General features: G+C 40.5%; 2 protein-coding genes and 1 long non-coding RNA gene across 4 annotated transcripts in view; 1 reads left to right on the plus strand and 2 right to left on the minus strand.

Moving 5' to 3' along the window:
• The window catches only part of LOC111272265 (uncharacterized), a 29,148-nt gene extending 17,853 nt beyond the window's left edge, over nt 1-11,295 (minus strand). For both annotated transcript variants that reach the window (XM_022853603.2, XM_086973219.1), the window contains exons 1-2: nt 10,777-11,295; nt 233-413 (exon numbers count right to left, since the gene is read on the minus strand). In XM_022853603.2, the coding sequence (XP_022709338.1) occupies nt 233-413; nt 10,777-11,049 (454 nt within the window). In that variant the 5' untranslated portion in view covers nt 11,050-11,295. The remainder of the gene's footprint in view (nt 1-232; nt 414-10,776) is intronic.
• On the plus strand, nt 343-10,952 carry LOC111272268 (uncharacterized). The gene is made up of 3 exons (XR_002687415.2): nt 343-428; nt 5,715-5,798; nt 10,863-10,952. It is a non-coding gene; the product is annotated as an uncharacterized LOC111272268 (long non-coding RNA).
• A 1,378-nt stretch (nt 11,296-12,673) lies between the features above and the next one.
• On the minus strand, nt 12,674-13,873 carry LOC147751884 (uncharacterized). Its single transcript, XM_086973220.1, has 2 exons — nt 13,691-13,873; nt 12,674-13,524 (listed from the first exon to the last, which is right to left on the minus strand). Exons 1-2 carry the CDS (start codon nt 13,871-13,873, stop codon nt 13,102-13,104), a joined length of 606 nt encoding a protein of 201 aa, XP_086829346.1. The 3' UTR covers nt 12,674-13,101.
• Between the last annotated feature and the right edge of the window lie 1,371 nt (nt 13,874-15,244).

The raw sequence follows: 15,244 nt of genomic DNA on the forward strand, positions 1-15,244 counted from the left end.
GGTACAATTACCTTAAACAGAGAACAAAAAAGGAGGCAACAGTTTCTGCAGGCTTCACTTGCAAACAGTATCGCCTGATAATTTGCAATGTATGATAGAACAACTATTGCGAGTCTGCTGAACTGGTAGTCACTGAACAGCAGCTAAAGCCACTTAGGGGAAATAGCTTAAGATCACATATGAACTATGCGATTAGGGGCAGGCCAATAACTTCCTATGTAACGTCTCTCACCTGCTGTCGGAGTGATCGTTATCTGTGAAACGATGTCGCTATCTGGAGCGACCGGTGTGGACAATTCGGAGTCCCCTCGACTGCCAGATTGATGTCCTGATCGAGCACTGCCCAGGTCAAGACGTAAGTTCCAGTTCAGCCCACTTTCGACCGCAGCACCATTGTCTGCCGAGGACTGTATCTGTTGGACGGGAAGGTAGGGATCGAGAACGCTATCGCTTTATCGTACTGCAAATGGATTAATTATGGATATGTTTGCTCAGAGAGGATGAAAAAGTGTTTAATAGTTAGATTTGATGCGCCTAGTAGCGTTGTGAACTTTGTGTGAAGGCTTCTTCTGGTAAACTGCTCGGCAGGTCTTGGCAGATTTGGCAAATATAACCCGTCCAAAAGGAGATATGCAGAATATGTTTATACATTTCTCTACAGGCTAACAACTGCTTACCGTAAAAAAAAAAAAAAAAGAAATTTCAGTAGATGTCTATGGACAAACATCTCCAATTTGATGAAGATCATGACATACGAGACGTTAGGACAGCAGTAACTTTGTTTATATTTTCTACAAAACAACTCTTTTTTTTTTTTTAAATTAAAAGAATGAGTAATCAACGAAGTCTGCTTTCCTTCATATTAGCACCCCACGGACGCTATAAAGTTCTGTATGAATTTCGAGAAAAAAATTGTTTTGAAAAACTATTAGTGTACTGCAGAATTTTGTGTTTTAGTTGTTCATCTCCACGTATATATTATGCAGATTTTTTAAACAATTTCTGTAGTGCAGTAGTTGTATAGTATATCAGGGCAGACAGGTTCCCCAATATGGTTGTTTGTATTTTTTCTAGAATTTAACTTTTTTTTTTTTTCGTTACAAAGACTTTTATAGCAATGTCTGCTGATAGATCTAGCCACTCTTTCGTAAACCCTCTAGCAACGTCTGAAACATCGCTGGTTCAAATCCATCCACCCGCATGTAGACACAACACATGCGTAACCAAAGCAAGTAAATAATTGTATTTTTTTTTGTCGTCGTCTAGCTTCGGGTTTCATATTGTGTATTATTATCGGACGATAAGCACTATGACATATCTTTTTAGCATCCTCGTTCATGCGTGAAATCAATTGCACAATGCCAATAACAAACGCTGTTAGACAACGACCCCAGCCCCTGATGCGCGAAAAGCCCGGGTCGAGAACAGCTCGCCATAATCAACCTTTTAGATAATACTATATGAAAGACGTCCAAGTAGTTTATGCAGACACTGCTTTCTTTGACAGTTATTTATTGAAATTAAAACGTTTTAACCAGTTTATCAGATCTTTCTATGAACAAATGCACGAGAGAAATATGCTCGACTTTTCATGATGCATAAGTGCAAGCTTTAATATTATGTAACCACAGCTGGTTTCGGTCCCGTCGATCGTATAGACTGAACAGCGGATGTGATGGGCAAAAAAAAATATTATACGTAGTCTTGGCAGCACCGTGACTTAGGATTAAGTCAGGACAAAATTTCATAACTAATGCTGTAGGAGTATTTGCACGTGGTAGAATAAAAACAATCGGGAAGCTCTCATAAGCCTGATTGCGAGGCATTCATAGTATGGCCAGTCATCATATAAAAATCTCAATGAGTTTATATGTGTAGTATCAAATAAGAATTAGTTATGTTTTATACCGTCGATGAGACATACACCGTCTGAAAATCGTTGCAGATTTCTAGAGCACTATCGACTCTTCACACAAAATGGCAAAAAAACTTGTTGTAAGGGTAACGTATAATACATTTTAGTTTGTCCACTTATAGCAGACGAAAGTGGTAAGTTGTTAAATCGAGTTGTGTACAACTCAGCCATTTAAAGGACAGGAATATTAGCTTTATATTGGGTAATGTCCAATAGCCTAATTGTTACAAGCGAAACTGGCGGACTTTTAAACAGGATCATTTTTTGAATCAGTTAGATTAGGGCGATAACTTAATAATATGTTTTGAAAGTGTGCTCCTTTATTTTCCACACATTTGTCCTAGCACTCCGGTGGCTTTTGGACAGTCATATACTTACCATTTGCTTTGCCGTGTATAATTTCTCTATTTATGACTTCTCAAAATAAATCGATAGTGGAATATGCTTGGCTACCATTCATCTTGTTTCGGGCCCGAAAAGCCTCGCAATCACACAGAGATAGATCGAAAGAGCGGGCTGTAACCAGCCTTGAGTTCTCCCTTGTTCGATTCAGGCAGTGATTGAGGCGTGGCGATAAGGTCTACCATTGTTGTGAAGTAACTCAACCGTGTGCTTTCGATTGCCACGTTAGCGCTCCTCTTGAGGAACTCGAGATGGCGAGCTGTACTCGGCGAGTGCCTCGTAGGAGCAGATGTCCCTGATGTCCATCACAAGTACTATTATCAGTTTTGGTCCGAACCTACTCGATCGTGCCACCGAACTTGATTGCTTCCAAGATGACGCCCTTCTGTGGCCCGGTATCTTATCAGCTGACGGTAAAAGGTCATGCTTCCGCTATAGCGAGCTTGTACTTCAGACAAATTTTCTATTGACTGAAATTCCGCGATTTTCACACAAAGTACACCACAGGCGTTTTCAACTGGCCTTGAGTCTATTCATCTTCCGCATTTTCAATGTTTGAGTTATAATTCTGTAACACGCCGCATGTGGAATGCCAATTTTAGCCAACAAAGCCTTTAGACTTCAGGTTCTATTTTCATGAAAAGGCTCATCAATTGTAGCAGCCGGTTCCTGTCCTTCAGAAGCTGACATCTGGTCCCTTCTTGCTGGCCTTTAACACTCCAGTCTCTATTTTTAAAGAGTTTGCAGCGCTTACCTGCTGTGCTTTCCGTCAAAGTCTCCTTGTGTAATGTCTTTGCCAGGCCTTCAAGGAGCAAAAGCTTGACCGCTAACTATTCACTCTCGATATTAAAATAAGTGTTTCCTTTCTGACCGATTTTAATTAGCAAGTTTCTATTCTAAGACTGGGGTATTTACTAACCGAATTTCATCTCAAAGGTTATTTAATCTCAAAGTCCGCCGGATTCGCTTGTCCGCTACAAAGTATTCCGGTATCTAAGAACTACCGATGATATACGCCAGACAAAACCAGCATGTGCTTGCGCAATTAGTCTCACATACATTAAAATAATAAATTTATATGTACTTACAACACGCATACAAAAAGCCCCTCATATGAGACACAAGAGAGACTTCATTTTCAAGTGCTTTAAGAGCATACTTCTACCCAAGCACGCATATGTGGCCAGATCCCAGTTTCGTCTAAACACATATATGTATATAGCATTTCTGCTATATACAAACTTTGGCTACCTATTCGAGACAAAAAACAATTTCTTTGTGGCGTCGTGCTCGGAATTTAAGCGGGTATTAAAATCCATCAAAAAGCTCAAAAGTTATTTTAAATACACTCAGGTTTTTAATTTGCGGCTGTTTTAGATATCAACTGCGAAATGGATCATATCGATTAGCTCCAATATATAACTTTGTAGGCCTCATTGGACTTTGTGGTAATTTTCAGCCCCTGTGTGTTTGATACCATTGGCTTGCTATAAGCCCAAAATTTCATTTTCTTAAAACATTTTGCACGTTGCGTACCTGAGCGTCACTTTGCCAAGTTTACACTTACCTGGACGCTTGATCATTATTATTAAAAGATATTCGCGGGTAAGAGAAGGAATACTTTTAAAATAACTAGCCCGCAGTTTAAAGCTCGAATTGAAACTGTAGTCGTGGTGGATGGCGGTTATATTGAATAATAACGATCGATGAGAATGACAACTATAGCACATGCGAAAGGTTCGTCAGAAAATTCCTATTTTTGTTTGCAGAAAGCCTCAGAGGCGAGGTAAGGCAAAAAAAATCTTATAGTTATACGCAGTATACTGCTAATAATGGCAGACTACTGATTCACAAACTTCAATAAATATATCGTTGTGTGTTGTAAGGCGCACTTTCTTAATTGCGATTTTTAAATTTCGGATCGGGGTTCGGCGTTCTTTGTCCGACCAATCTCTTTGGGAGATTGGCATAAGGATGTACTTTTACCTCATGTTGATAGTGTGCATGTGCTCCGTTCTATTGGAAATAAAATTTGCTGTCTCCGTCGAAATCTTCCCAAAGGACTGGTAAAAAAAAAAGGCTGTTGCATAATTCAAGCAACTGGCGCCAGGTGCTCTACTAACAACAGTTCAATAAACCCTTTTCCTGCAACTTCTGGCTAAACTTGTATGCTATTTTTGCGTAACATGTCGATTTACAGTTGCCCTGTAAGCCCCATTATGTCGATTAATTACTTGCTTCAATCTGAACTTCGTTGTTCCGAGCGATCTTCCTTCAGATTTACGCATTTTGTTCAAATCCTTCCAAGCAGTATTCGCAAGATTGTTTTCTTCAGTCTGGATCATCTTTACCAAAAAAGCAGCATTTTTCGAACGTAACTTCTTCGTTTACAATGTCTTCGAATGCGATTTGCTTTTGCTAGCCTCATGGTCTAATTGACTCTCCCTGCTATACTGTTTTTGTGTGTTTCTGCTGGATTAACAATAACATTCGAAAATAATTTTTTTTGCTCCAAATTTGAGTTTCATCCGCTTATTGTTTTCATTTAATTACACTTTAAAATAGTTTTATTATTTTTGGGATCACCTGTATATATATATATATATACATATATATTTTTTTTTGCTGGGCGATCTATTTTTTGATATATATATATATAGCTATATTTTTATAGTAGAACAATAAACTAGCTATACTAATAACGATTCAACCTTAAAAAGATCATTAATTTTCATAACGCAATATATTCACGGGTATCAAGTCAACGTGGCCCAAAATGCGTTGGGAAGATACTTGCGCTGTGATAGAATAGGTGGTTAGGGATTTAGCGTATTCTTAAAATAATCAAATAGTGGTACTTCAAACAATCGTCCTTTTTTTATTTGAAAAAAAATTGGTTTCACGAAAAATCATCTAACTCATATATAAAGCTCAATTAAGGATAAAATTGTAGATTCCGATTGCTATAAAACTTATGGGCAATAGATCATATTCGGTTCTGCTTAGTTGTTTCCGCAGCGCCATAAGCCCCACCGAATGCTGATTTATTGAAACAACAACCATTCCTGTTAATATGTTAAAGTTCTAGTAGCGGTTACAAAAGGTGCCATTGATGGCCTATTTTTTCTGCTACAATATTCGACGTTAGAAATGCTCCTAAGGTAAGGAAGTTGGTTTCACTTGAATAAAAATATCAGTGTGCCGATACGTGCTTCGACCAGAACGCAGCAATATTGCAGTGGTTTTCGTGATAGTGTAGCCGTAACGTAGATGCCTACGAAACGTACAAACACAGATTTGGAATCTGTGTTCGTGAAACGTGTAGACACAGGTTTTTTTCTGCTGGCTGAAGCGATGTTTGTAGGTGATACTAAAGTTAAAGTTCGAAGCATTTCAGGTATCGTGGCAAATCAACTGCGATGCTATTTCGGCGTACCACCTTTGTGTAAAGTTCGTACGTTGCGCCATCTGAACTAATGAGGTAAGTAGTTCAATAGATTGACAAGTTGTTGATTTTTAACAGACTGAGTTACGATAATAGTCCAATAGCGCGTAGGCCTAGACAGAGTCAGGCTTGAGCTTCGCATTTAACATGACTTTTTTACAGCGCATCTAACGGCATGGAATGCCTGCTTATATGAAGCGATTTTCAATGTATATGAACATGAATATTAACGTACATACACATACAGAGTGTTTATCGTATTCGCAACCTTATGAAAGATTGACTAAAGATTAACGTTTTTAAAGATAAACTTCCATTTGATTGACTATCGTTCTTCGATTTGGAGATCTATAACCAAGTAGTGATACTGATTAAGCAGCAAAAAAGAGAATGCACAAAAATCTATCATATTCGTCTAGGCGACGAAATTACGACTAATATTAAGATCTTTCGGTATGCTTTCTTCTATACTGTTTTTTTTCGTATTCCGTTAAGAAATAAGCGCTGTTCTCTGTGCCTGTATTTACAGACCGATCGGTACATGTAAGTTGTACCTTTAAAAACCGTAAGATTCTTCCATTGGGTTACGCAACCTTTTGCGTAAAAATAGGTAGTAATTATGTAGAAATTATAAAGCACAAAACGCCTGTTAAAATCAGTAAGCCCTAAAGCTGGCTGCGCTAATTTTTTTGGAATAGGGTTGCGCAGATGATGTATCGGGCGCGGTACTGCTTAGTTTGTCACAATATAATTGTCGGTTATGTAGTGTTTAAAAATATACGCCTCGAAGATAAAGGCCGTGCGTGAGAAGGAAAATCAAGTTTTAGTATTTAAGCACTTATCACGAGTATATTCGTAAAGTAAAGCTCCCTTTCGAAACAACTGCAGATCATTTAACAAAGTCGATCATCATTATTTTAGTGTTTGCAAAATCAAAATTAATTAATCTAATATTTGTATCTATCTCGCAAGGATCCACTGAATCAATGTGGACGGATGTCTGACGCTATTCCACTTATTTAGAACCTAACAACAACGCTTGTTGGATTCAATGCACATAAATATCCTGAATTCTTAACGCCTGACTAAAGAGATAGTGACTACAGCACAGGTACCTTACAAACAGGAGATGCTTTTCCCTTCGGACTTTGCTACTAAGAAGTAGTTTAGCAAGTCTATTAGAAATATTTGCAATTGTCGTTTCATCGCAATCGTTCTTTCCGTGCATGTTCAAATATCGTACTTCTGCTTTGATTATCCGTGCCAGACTGAGCTGTTGAGTACTACCGTTTAACACTTCAATGTCGATCTCTTTTGAGGCCTTCGATAATAAGTTAGTCACGTAACACTTGCTCATTTTGATTTGCTGCACTGCTTGAAAGCAACGATTTTGATTCGTATGGAACAGTCAAGCTAAATCAATAGTTGGTGAGAGATCTACGTGTTTCTCCTCTGTGCGGCGGGCTTGCAACTTCACTGTTGTATGCAAGCTATCAATGTTTTGTTGTATTGGTTTACCGGTAGCGGAAATGAAAACAGGGATGTACCGAATGCTCGTACGTCTTTATCAAATCAATAACATAATTTGCAAAGTGATCAACAGCGGACAACCGACTGGCCGAGGCCATTTATTCAGTCTTCAAGCGAAATGAAGAACGCAATGGGGATGCGTGCCGCACATCAGCTGTGACAAATGACAATGGGTCATTCTAAATGCATCTATAGCTATAAAGAATTGCTTTAAAAGACAAAGATTGAGCTTCCTTAGCTATTCGCGTACGACCATTCCTACTGGTAAAAAGAAGAGGTTATCTGATGACTGTGTTATACCTGCAAGAAAACCTCTTCAGAAGAAACAATGACCGCTCCAAATTAGTAAAGCCTAAAGGAAGGTAGGTGGAACTGTTCATGCTACCGACATTGGAGTCATCAACGATGTTGTTTCTAAGAAAGAATTTAATATGAGATAAAGTTGTGGCTAATAAAAAATCAACTAGTACATACGTACCATAGCTTGTTGCTTTTCTTATCCGTGCATACTGTTTCCGACTGCTTTGCAAAACACTTGAATATGTTTTAGCGATTAGCGGATGCGAACGGTGGCATTATGTGGGCCAGTCTGTCTCTTTTAGCAGACGACGTTGATTTTAAACTTGAATAGCATGCAAACGGCTCATAGCTTCATACTGCATTTTTCACCAAATTTCAAAAGGTCCAACTAAATAAGCTATCTCTTTCTCTCATTTCATCAAACATTTATGTAACCACAGGTTCGCTTATAATAACGCTAAATTTAAGCTTATAGTAAAGCTAAATTAAAATAATAAAGTTAAGACAAAGTGGGAGCACGTTACGCTTTACAGGAGTTATTTTACTAACATGATTATTTTGGGAGTTTTAATGGTAACTTGATTTCGAGCATGGATGAAACAAGATGCCGTACAGCAAAATAACATAAGTAATCTTGTTGTACAACTCAGTTCGCTAAGAATGTGTATATGATAATTTTGTTTCACAGCGCACTGCAGACAACCATAACTATAGATCAGTATTTATAATGGATATTATTTATTCCCGATATATGCGTAACCACAGAGTTGCATCTAGCAAATTTGTCCGAGAAAAACAGTGTGGATATAGTTACTGTTCTTCCGCTGGCCTTTTGCAAAACGCAATTCGTCACTGTCACACTACTTGGGCTCTATAAAAGCTGACTTCACATTGCTATAGTAGATCGCCCGTTCTTAACATGTCTAACTTAGCACTAAATGAGTATAAAGCTTTGGCCATCCTAGTCGATATCGCACCTTTTCATAGGAAGAAGATCATCCTCTCTTAAATTTAGCTAAATAACTGATGATCTGCACGAAATAATCAGTGGCCCATATAGCCTGACCTTTAATCCATACAACCTTATCTTGTGGGGCTATTCGGGCTAACCTATGACCCCAATTTGTAACGCTGATCGAAAAGTGGGCCCTGTTCCTCGAAGTTCGGCAGAGAGCTAGGCGCATCTGGAGAAACCTTCTTTTGCCGCCGGCTTTTTGCCACCTTAATTAGCCTCGTCATAAGACCCAAATGACGCATTTAAACGGGTCGTAGTTGAGCTTGACGCCGGGCATCCGAAAGCGCAGAGCCATTTGTGCTACTCTTGTAACTCTATCGGTCTACTTAAGTTAGCTTGCAACAAATACAGCGCAGAGACAAGGTGATATTCGCCTGTGATCCCTTCCCTTAGGTTAGCCGTTGACGAATACTTGTGAAATTGGCACAGTACAAGAAAAAGGCCAAGCTCTGTTAATGTTCATTTCAAGGTTAATTTGTACTGGGGTGTATTCCTATCAAATAGACGTAGAAGCTGAAATTCTTGTCCTTACTAACTTCAATATATGTTGAGTTCGTCATTAAATCCGAGACTCTATGCGGCTGCGATTGGCGCTAGATTTTGAACCATAAAAAAAAACTATTAAATTTGAGTGCTACATTGCTTTTTGCAGATTTCGTCTAACCAGTTCGAGTACTTTCAATCAAGAGCACCTTTAAGCAGCACTGACGAAGGCAAAAGCATTTTGACTATGGAAAAGCTAGTAAACTATAACAAGCTTTGAACTTCTCGTAAGAGAATATAAAAGATGTGGGCATATTCTGATAGACCTGCTCATTTATCGAATACCTATTTAGGTGGCAACGCAAGTTTCGCCGTCCTTCCAACCGTGCGCTAACCTCTTATCAATTCAGTAGAATATTTGTATTTTTTTCATAATCGTCGCTTACGGCTGTGGGCATTATCCTACCACTGTTTCTCTCCTCGTTTTCAGAGTAAACGATTCTGGCGATGAAAATGGCTTTGCCGTGCCGAACTTTATATAGCAACAACCTACGTTACATTTTAGTTAGCAGCAAATATCTCAAATTTTTCCTATTATCATCAACTAGATATTTTGCTTGCCTTTAGACTAACTGACCTATTTCAACTTCCATTCATTTAACTTACGACTGTGGCCGCCTATGACAAAGCCCAGGTCACATTTGAGCATTCGAATAATTAAATATTTTCATTAACAAAAGACATATGAATACCAGTTTGGATTATTGCCAGCAAAAAAAAAAAAAAAAAAAAAAGCTTGACCAAAGACGTTTCATATTTGGTGATAAATGATTCATATGCAATTGGACGTTTCCAGCAAAAAAAACCAGATCTGTTTCTTCATTCATTTTTCCTTTGTGAAATTGCGTCGTTCATTAGGCCTATAGTAGGTAACACAGATCATTTGCGTCTGGTGCATTTGCAAAAATAGTGTTCGTGACTAATTGTTCAGTAACGCGCTAAGCATAAGGCCATATATTATAAGACGGCACGTGAATTCCATCCGGTGAATTCTTCATCTTGAAGACTGAACCCTCGTCCACATAAGAAATAATGTTATCAACGAAGCTCATTCAGTGCGTCATATACTAACTTTTCGTTAACGTTCTCAGCACAAGTTCGCACCTATAGAATCTTACCCTTCATATGGTAACCCAACAGACCCAATTTGAATGGTTCAACCCACAAAATATCTGCAAATATTTTATATACGACACTGAGAGACGGATGTAGAACAGCAGGAACAATAATAAGAATAGCGCTGATGATGTTGGTCATCAGTATTTTGTTGTAAAAACTGAAACATTCTAGTATCCATATCCTATGGTCATTACTAATATTATTATTTTGAATAAGTTACAGGGATTGAACTTAGAACAATCGTCCTAATCGATTCCCAGATGTGACTGGACTGCTGTGAGCTAAATGTCACTAAAACCTACAATTAATTAAAATTGCTTTAAGGCTTAGCTAATGTCTTACCGTGCTGTTACAGCAGTCAAACACACTTCTCTGGTAAAATTCGATTCATTCGGTGACCACATCCCTGCCCTCCCACTCTGCATCCATTGCTATGATTACATGCATTTATGATTTCCTATACATATACATATATGAAGAAAGTGCAAAAATGATTACTCTTCTTACCACTGTTTGTTGCTGGTATTGATGATAACTTTGCGTGCTGCCTTCAGAAGCCTGTGAACGTGCAGTGGCTGGTTCGTTGTTTTCAGGCGAACTGTCCTGATCATCCGTGGGTAGATCTTCAAAGGACGCGAGTGGTGCAGGACCGAACCTTTTCTGTCTGGAGGGATGGCCCCCTCTGCGAGTTGCCGTAGTAGAAGCACCTATTGAACTGGTTGTTGTAGCGGTGGTCCGAACAGCTGCTGAACTGTTGGCGTTCGTAGTCGTTGAAGACATGACGAGTATGGCCACTCTGCACAGCCCGCGTCGTCAGCGATTTCAGCGACAACAACAGTAATGTTGACAATGGGGGTGATGGCCGTAGAGAGAATGTTGGCACCACCACCGCAAGTGGACACGAAAATGCGGCGTGAAGACAAAATGCACGACGACAACAAGATTTGGGCAAAAGAATACGACGGAACCAAGGGGGCAGCCAGAAACGCCAACAGGTTGGCACACTCGAGCGAGATAGAGTCAAGCGGCGGGTTCGGTAATGACGCCCGTGACGGCGAAGGTGGCGTGCAGCGCCGACCGGCGCAGAAATGGCACCAGCAGCAGACGTGAGAGAAATGCGTCGATCGGCGCAACGCGGAGTGAGCGCAGAGTTGCGTCGGACAGTTGCACAAGTAGAATCAGCACGAATGGTGATTGTTGAAGCAGTAGAAGCAGAAATTGTTGTTGTTGTTGTTGTTTTTGTCGTCGTGGTAAACGCGCGCGTTAGAGCAGCATAAGAACAAGACAGTGTCGGCGGAGTTGACGGAGATGACGAAGAACACGAAGGCCAAGGTAAAAGAACCGAAGAGGAAGAAGCAGAAAATAACAGCAACAACAATAACAATACCAAATGCTTGTTGGCCTGCACGAGCTGATGTGGTACGGTTAAGGCCACGCAGCCGACAGGTGCTAAAAGCTGCTGCTGCTGCTGCTGCTGACCCGAACCAATAGCCCGAGATGATACAACGCGGGGGTAAATGTGTGTTGTAGACAGAATGTGATAATTATAATTCCAGGATTAGCAGAACCGCAAAGAGAGTGTCACCGTCGTGCGGTATCGCAGATTTATTGTGCATGAATGAATATGCAGTACAAATATCAGACAACGCATATAATACACATCACACGAGCAAAGAAGGCCAAAAGGAGTCAAGGAAAATTTAATTCGGATAGTGCGAGGATCGATTTGTCGATGGTATAAATCCATTGATCGATCATTAAGCGTATGCGCCAGAAACACGTTTGTTGATTAATTGGTTCGTGGTTGAGTGATCGTCGGAATGATGGTCGGGATAGGGTGGCATACGAAGTTCGATCAGGTATTAGATCGACACGAAGAGTGGGGATGGTACGTACACGGGACACAGTATTGCAGGTAGGGCGAATTAACATTGACACAGACAACGATAATATCAATAATAATTACAAAGATCACAACAACAAAATACGCAACAAAATAACAAATACGTGAGTAAGTAATGGAGCGAAATTATCCGCTAACCGTGGTGAGGTAAATATACAAAATGCATTGGGAACATAGACGTAGCAATAAGGGGAATCAGTCATACAAGATACCAAGAACATGTCATCACCTGGCTAGAAAACATGAACGATATAGGCCGTATCTCACGCATTGTAATAGATTTTTATATAAATGTTCCAATTCGCTCCTCATTAATAAGATGTTCGTAGGGGGCCCTATGAAAAAGGGCCAGCGCTGCAACTAAGGTTACAGCTAGTAATGAGACAATATTGCACGACACAGTCTAGCAGCTAAACTGCTAATCTCCAAAGATACCTGAAGTGTAATAGATACATTTCTATGTAGTGCGCGACTTCAGGAAAGTAAAAAAATAAACCATGCTTATATTTGTCAAACAGTTTACGTATGAAGCAGCTTTATTAGAAGATTAGGCGCTGACTATAGCACAAGTAGTTCGTAAAAAGTGTACGAACTTCAGTTGTATGCCGGCGATTCGATGGCGAGGCATATAAAACTAAACAAAAATCCTTATACAGGGAAAAAGAAAAGACAAATAGGCGTGGCTTTGCGCTCATTTATAGAATCTGATATGTCCATAACCCACTATATGCAATACTACGTAGCTTTATATTTACCACTGTATGCATCTACTGAGAACGTATACACCTACCTAGCTTAATCTGTTTTGCTAAAACTACATGTCTGTCTATTTGGCTTTTTCCGCCCGGCAATAATGCCAGCCTTTCTATTATATTTTACGTTTATTGCCTTGTTTAGTGTTTGCCGATAGGGCACGTAGTTTGTTTAATTTAATTTGTTAGCCCAAAGAGAAAACAGTTTGCTTCTCGTTTCCTCGTTATCTGCTTTCGAGTGGCAAGCGGTTTCTTTGGCGGGAGGGTGGTATAAGGGGGCGCGGGAGTTCGGACGAAATCTGAGGTCGCTGGGTTGAGGACATGGAACTGGCGATGGCTGGATGGTAGATGAGCCATCAGAAGTAGGGATGGCCTCGATGCGAGGAGCTTGCTCTTGTTGGCTCCGTTTACGACATGCTCGCGTGTTTTGCCGACTATTGCCACTAATATCACACACACAGACACATATAGATAAGTCGCGTCCGCTGTGTCATTTCCATGTGGGGACGTGCAGAAGAAGATTCGTGCAGGTCGACGAGGTCGCTGGGTTGGCCGTCGACAGCAGATAGCGTGCTTCTTTGAACAACTGATAACGTCAGTCTGCCGTCCGAGGTACAAGACTAGTTTATTTTAGCTGGCTCGTTAGATTTGCGTGGTGAGCTTTTTTAATATCGATTCTAGGATACTGGAGCCAATGGCCAATGCGCGCAAAAAAGTCTACCTCGCTCATAAAAGCAAGATTGTTTTGTGAGCCCCGCAAACTTACCTGAGTTGGACGGCTGTTGTTGTTGTTGTTGTAGTTGCGGCTTTCCCTACTGTTGCTTTTCGAGTTGCAGTTACTATTATTGTTGTTGAATCTGCTGCGGAGTTCCTGTTCGAGAAGGTGCGCACCCGGTCGCTGACTGGGTCTGCGGCAACGGCAGGGGCTCACAGCCGAACTCGACTTCATCCAGACTGCTAAAGGGCATGTTGCGCTGCTACTTTAACAACACGTCCTATTCGACTTGTTCGTCAACAGTCGCCAACAACAGCTACAACGTGCCACCTCGATCAGCTTGAAATACACAGACTCATTTTACAAACTCACGAAGTCATACACGCAATTCTCAAAATGGTTAGTACGGCGGCTACGGCGAGTCACTAGTGACTTTGGCATACTCGATACTTGAATGACGTATTGTTGTTATCACATCCACTTCTGACCAGAAGCCACTTCTAGAGGTCCTGCTCACAGCGCTCCCCTAGGCTAAGCGGAATCGCTGCCGATTATAGTTGATGGCAGAGGATCGCCAAATCGAAGAAATAGCATTGTAATGACATTCCCAGTCACCTGGTGGCGGCCTTTGGTGGCCTTAACACGATCCACCCGTAGCAGCAGGAATGTTTGCTGTCTGCTCTCATTGTGTGCTAACCTGCCGGGCTTTAGGGGCCGCTTGCCTGTTTTCCTGCTTATCCAGCTCGTCGGCTAGTAGACTACCCTTTGATAAGCGGGACAAACAGCCAGGACGGGGGTTCCCGAAGGAGAGCACGCGTAGAACTCTCTCTCAGAACGTCTTCTATTGCTGCCAGTACCCTTTCCCGCTAAGAGTCCCGGAGTACGCAACACAACCACTATCAAGGGATAGATAGATCCATCACATGGAGAAGGAGAAAGGAAAGCGTCGGCTAAACTCATGGCGGGCAACTTCAGTTGGTCGCAGCCCTCCGGAAGTGGAACGATTTGCAATAAAATTGGAGTTCAATTTGAAGCAGAAATCAGATGCGCGCAGATTTTGATGTATCTGCGCAAACCTACACGAAATCATGATGTTAATCCATGGCAGTAGCGGTCGTTGCTTCGAATGACCTTTAAAGTATACCAAGATATAATTTTAAAGAAAGGGATCATAGATATCAAGAATACTGAATAGTGCCAATTATCGAAAAAATGAAACTCGAAAAAAACATGAACTATTTTAACAGATTAAGGAAAATATGAACTCATCTCAGGTTCCTAAATCTGTTAGAAATCATATTTTATCTTCAACTATTGATCAGATGTACGTTATCAATGCACTTTCTAACGCGCTTTCTATGCTTATGATGGGTAAATTAGCTAGAAAGCGGTCTGTGAGTAGTTTATCGTACACGTTAGTGACGTACATAATGGTATAAGGGACCAGAGCTTCCTAGGATTTCTTTTAAGTAGATTTGAGTAATACAGCTTACACACGACCAGCATTTTAAGTACCGTCTGCACTCATGTATCTTATATGGGGCATATGTAAAACTCAGCACGACGGTTGGGCTTATTTGCGCAAAGATCACTGCCCGCTAATTC

This window comes from Varroa jacobsoni, unplaced genomic scaffold (genome assembly GCF_002532875.2).
Source record: "Varroa jacobsoni isolate VJ856 unplaced genomic scaffold, vjacob_1.0 contig01887, whole genome shotgun sequence".
Taxonomy (NCBI): Eukaryota; Metazoa; Arthropoda; class Arachnida; order Mesostigmata; family Varroidae; genus Varroa; species Varroa jacobsoni.

Excerpts from the sequence above, each read along its gene's own strand:
- LOC147751884 (XM_086973220.1), bottom strand. The coding sequence starts at position 13,873 with ATGAAGTCGAGTTCGGCTGTGAGCCCCTGCCGTTGCCGCAGACCCAGT. Across the intron at positions 13,525-13,690 it reads ACAACAGCCGTCCAACTCAG|ACTGACGTTATCAGTTGTTC; the intron begins GTAAGTTTGCGG and ends CTCGGACGGCAG.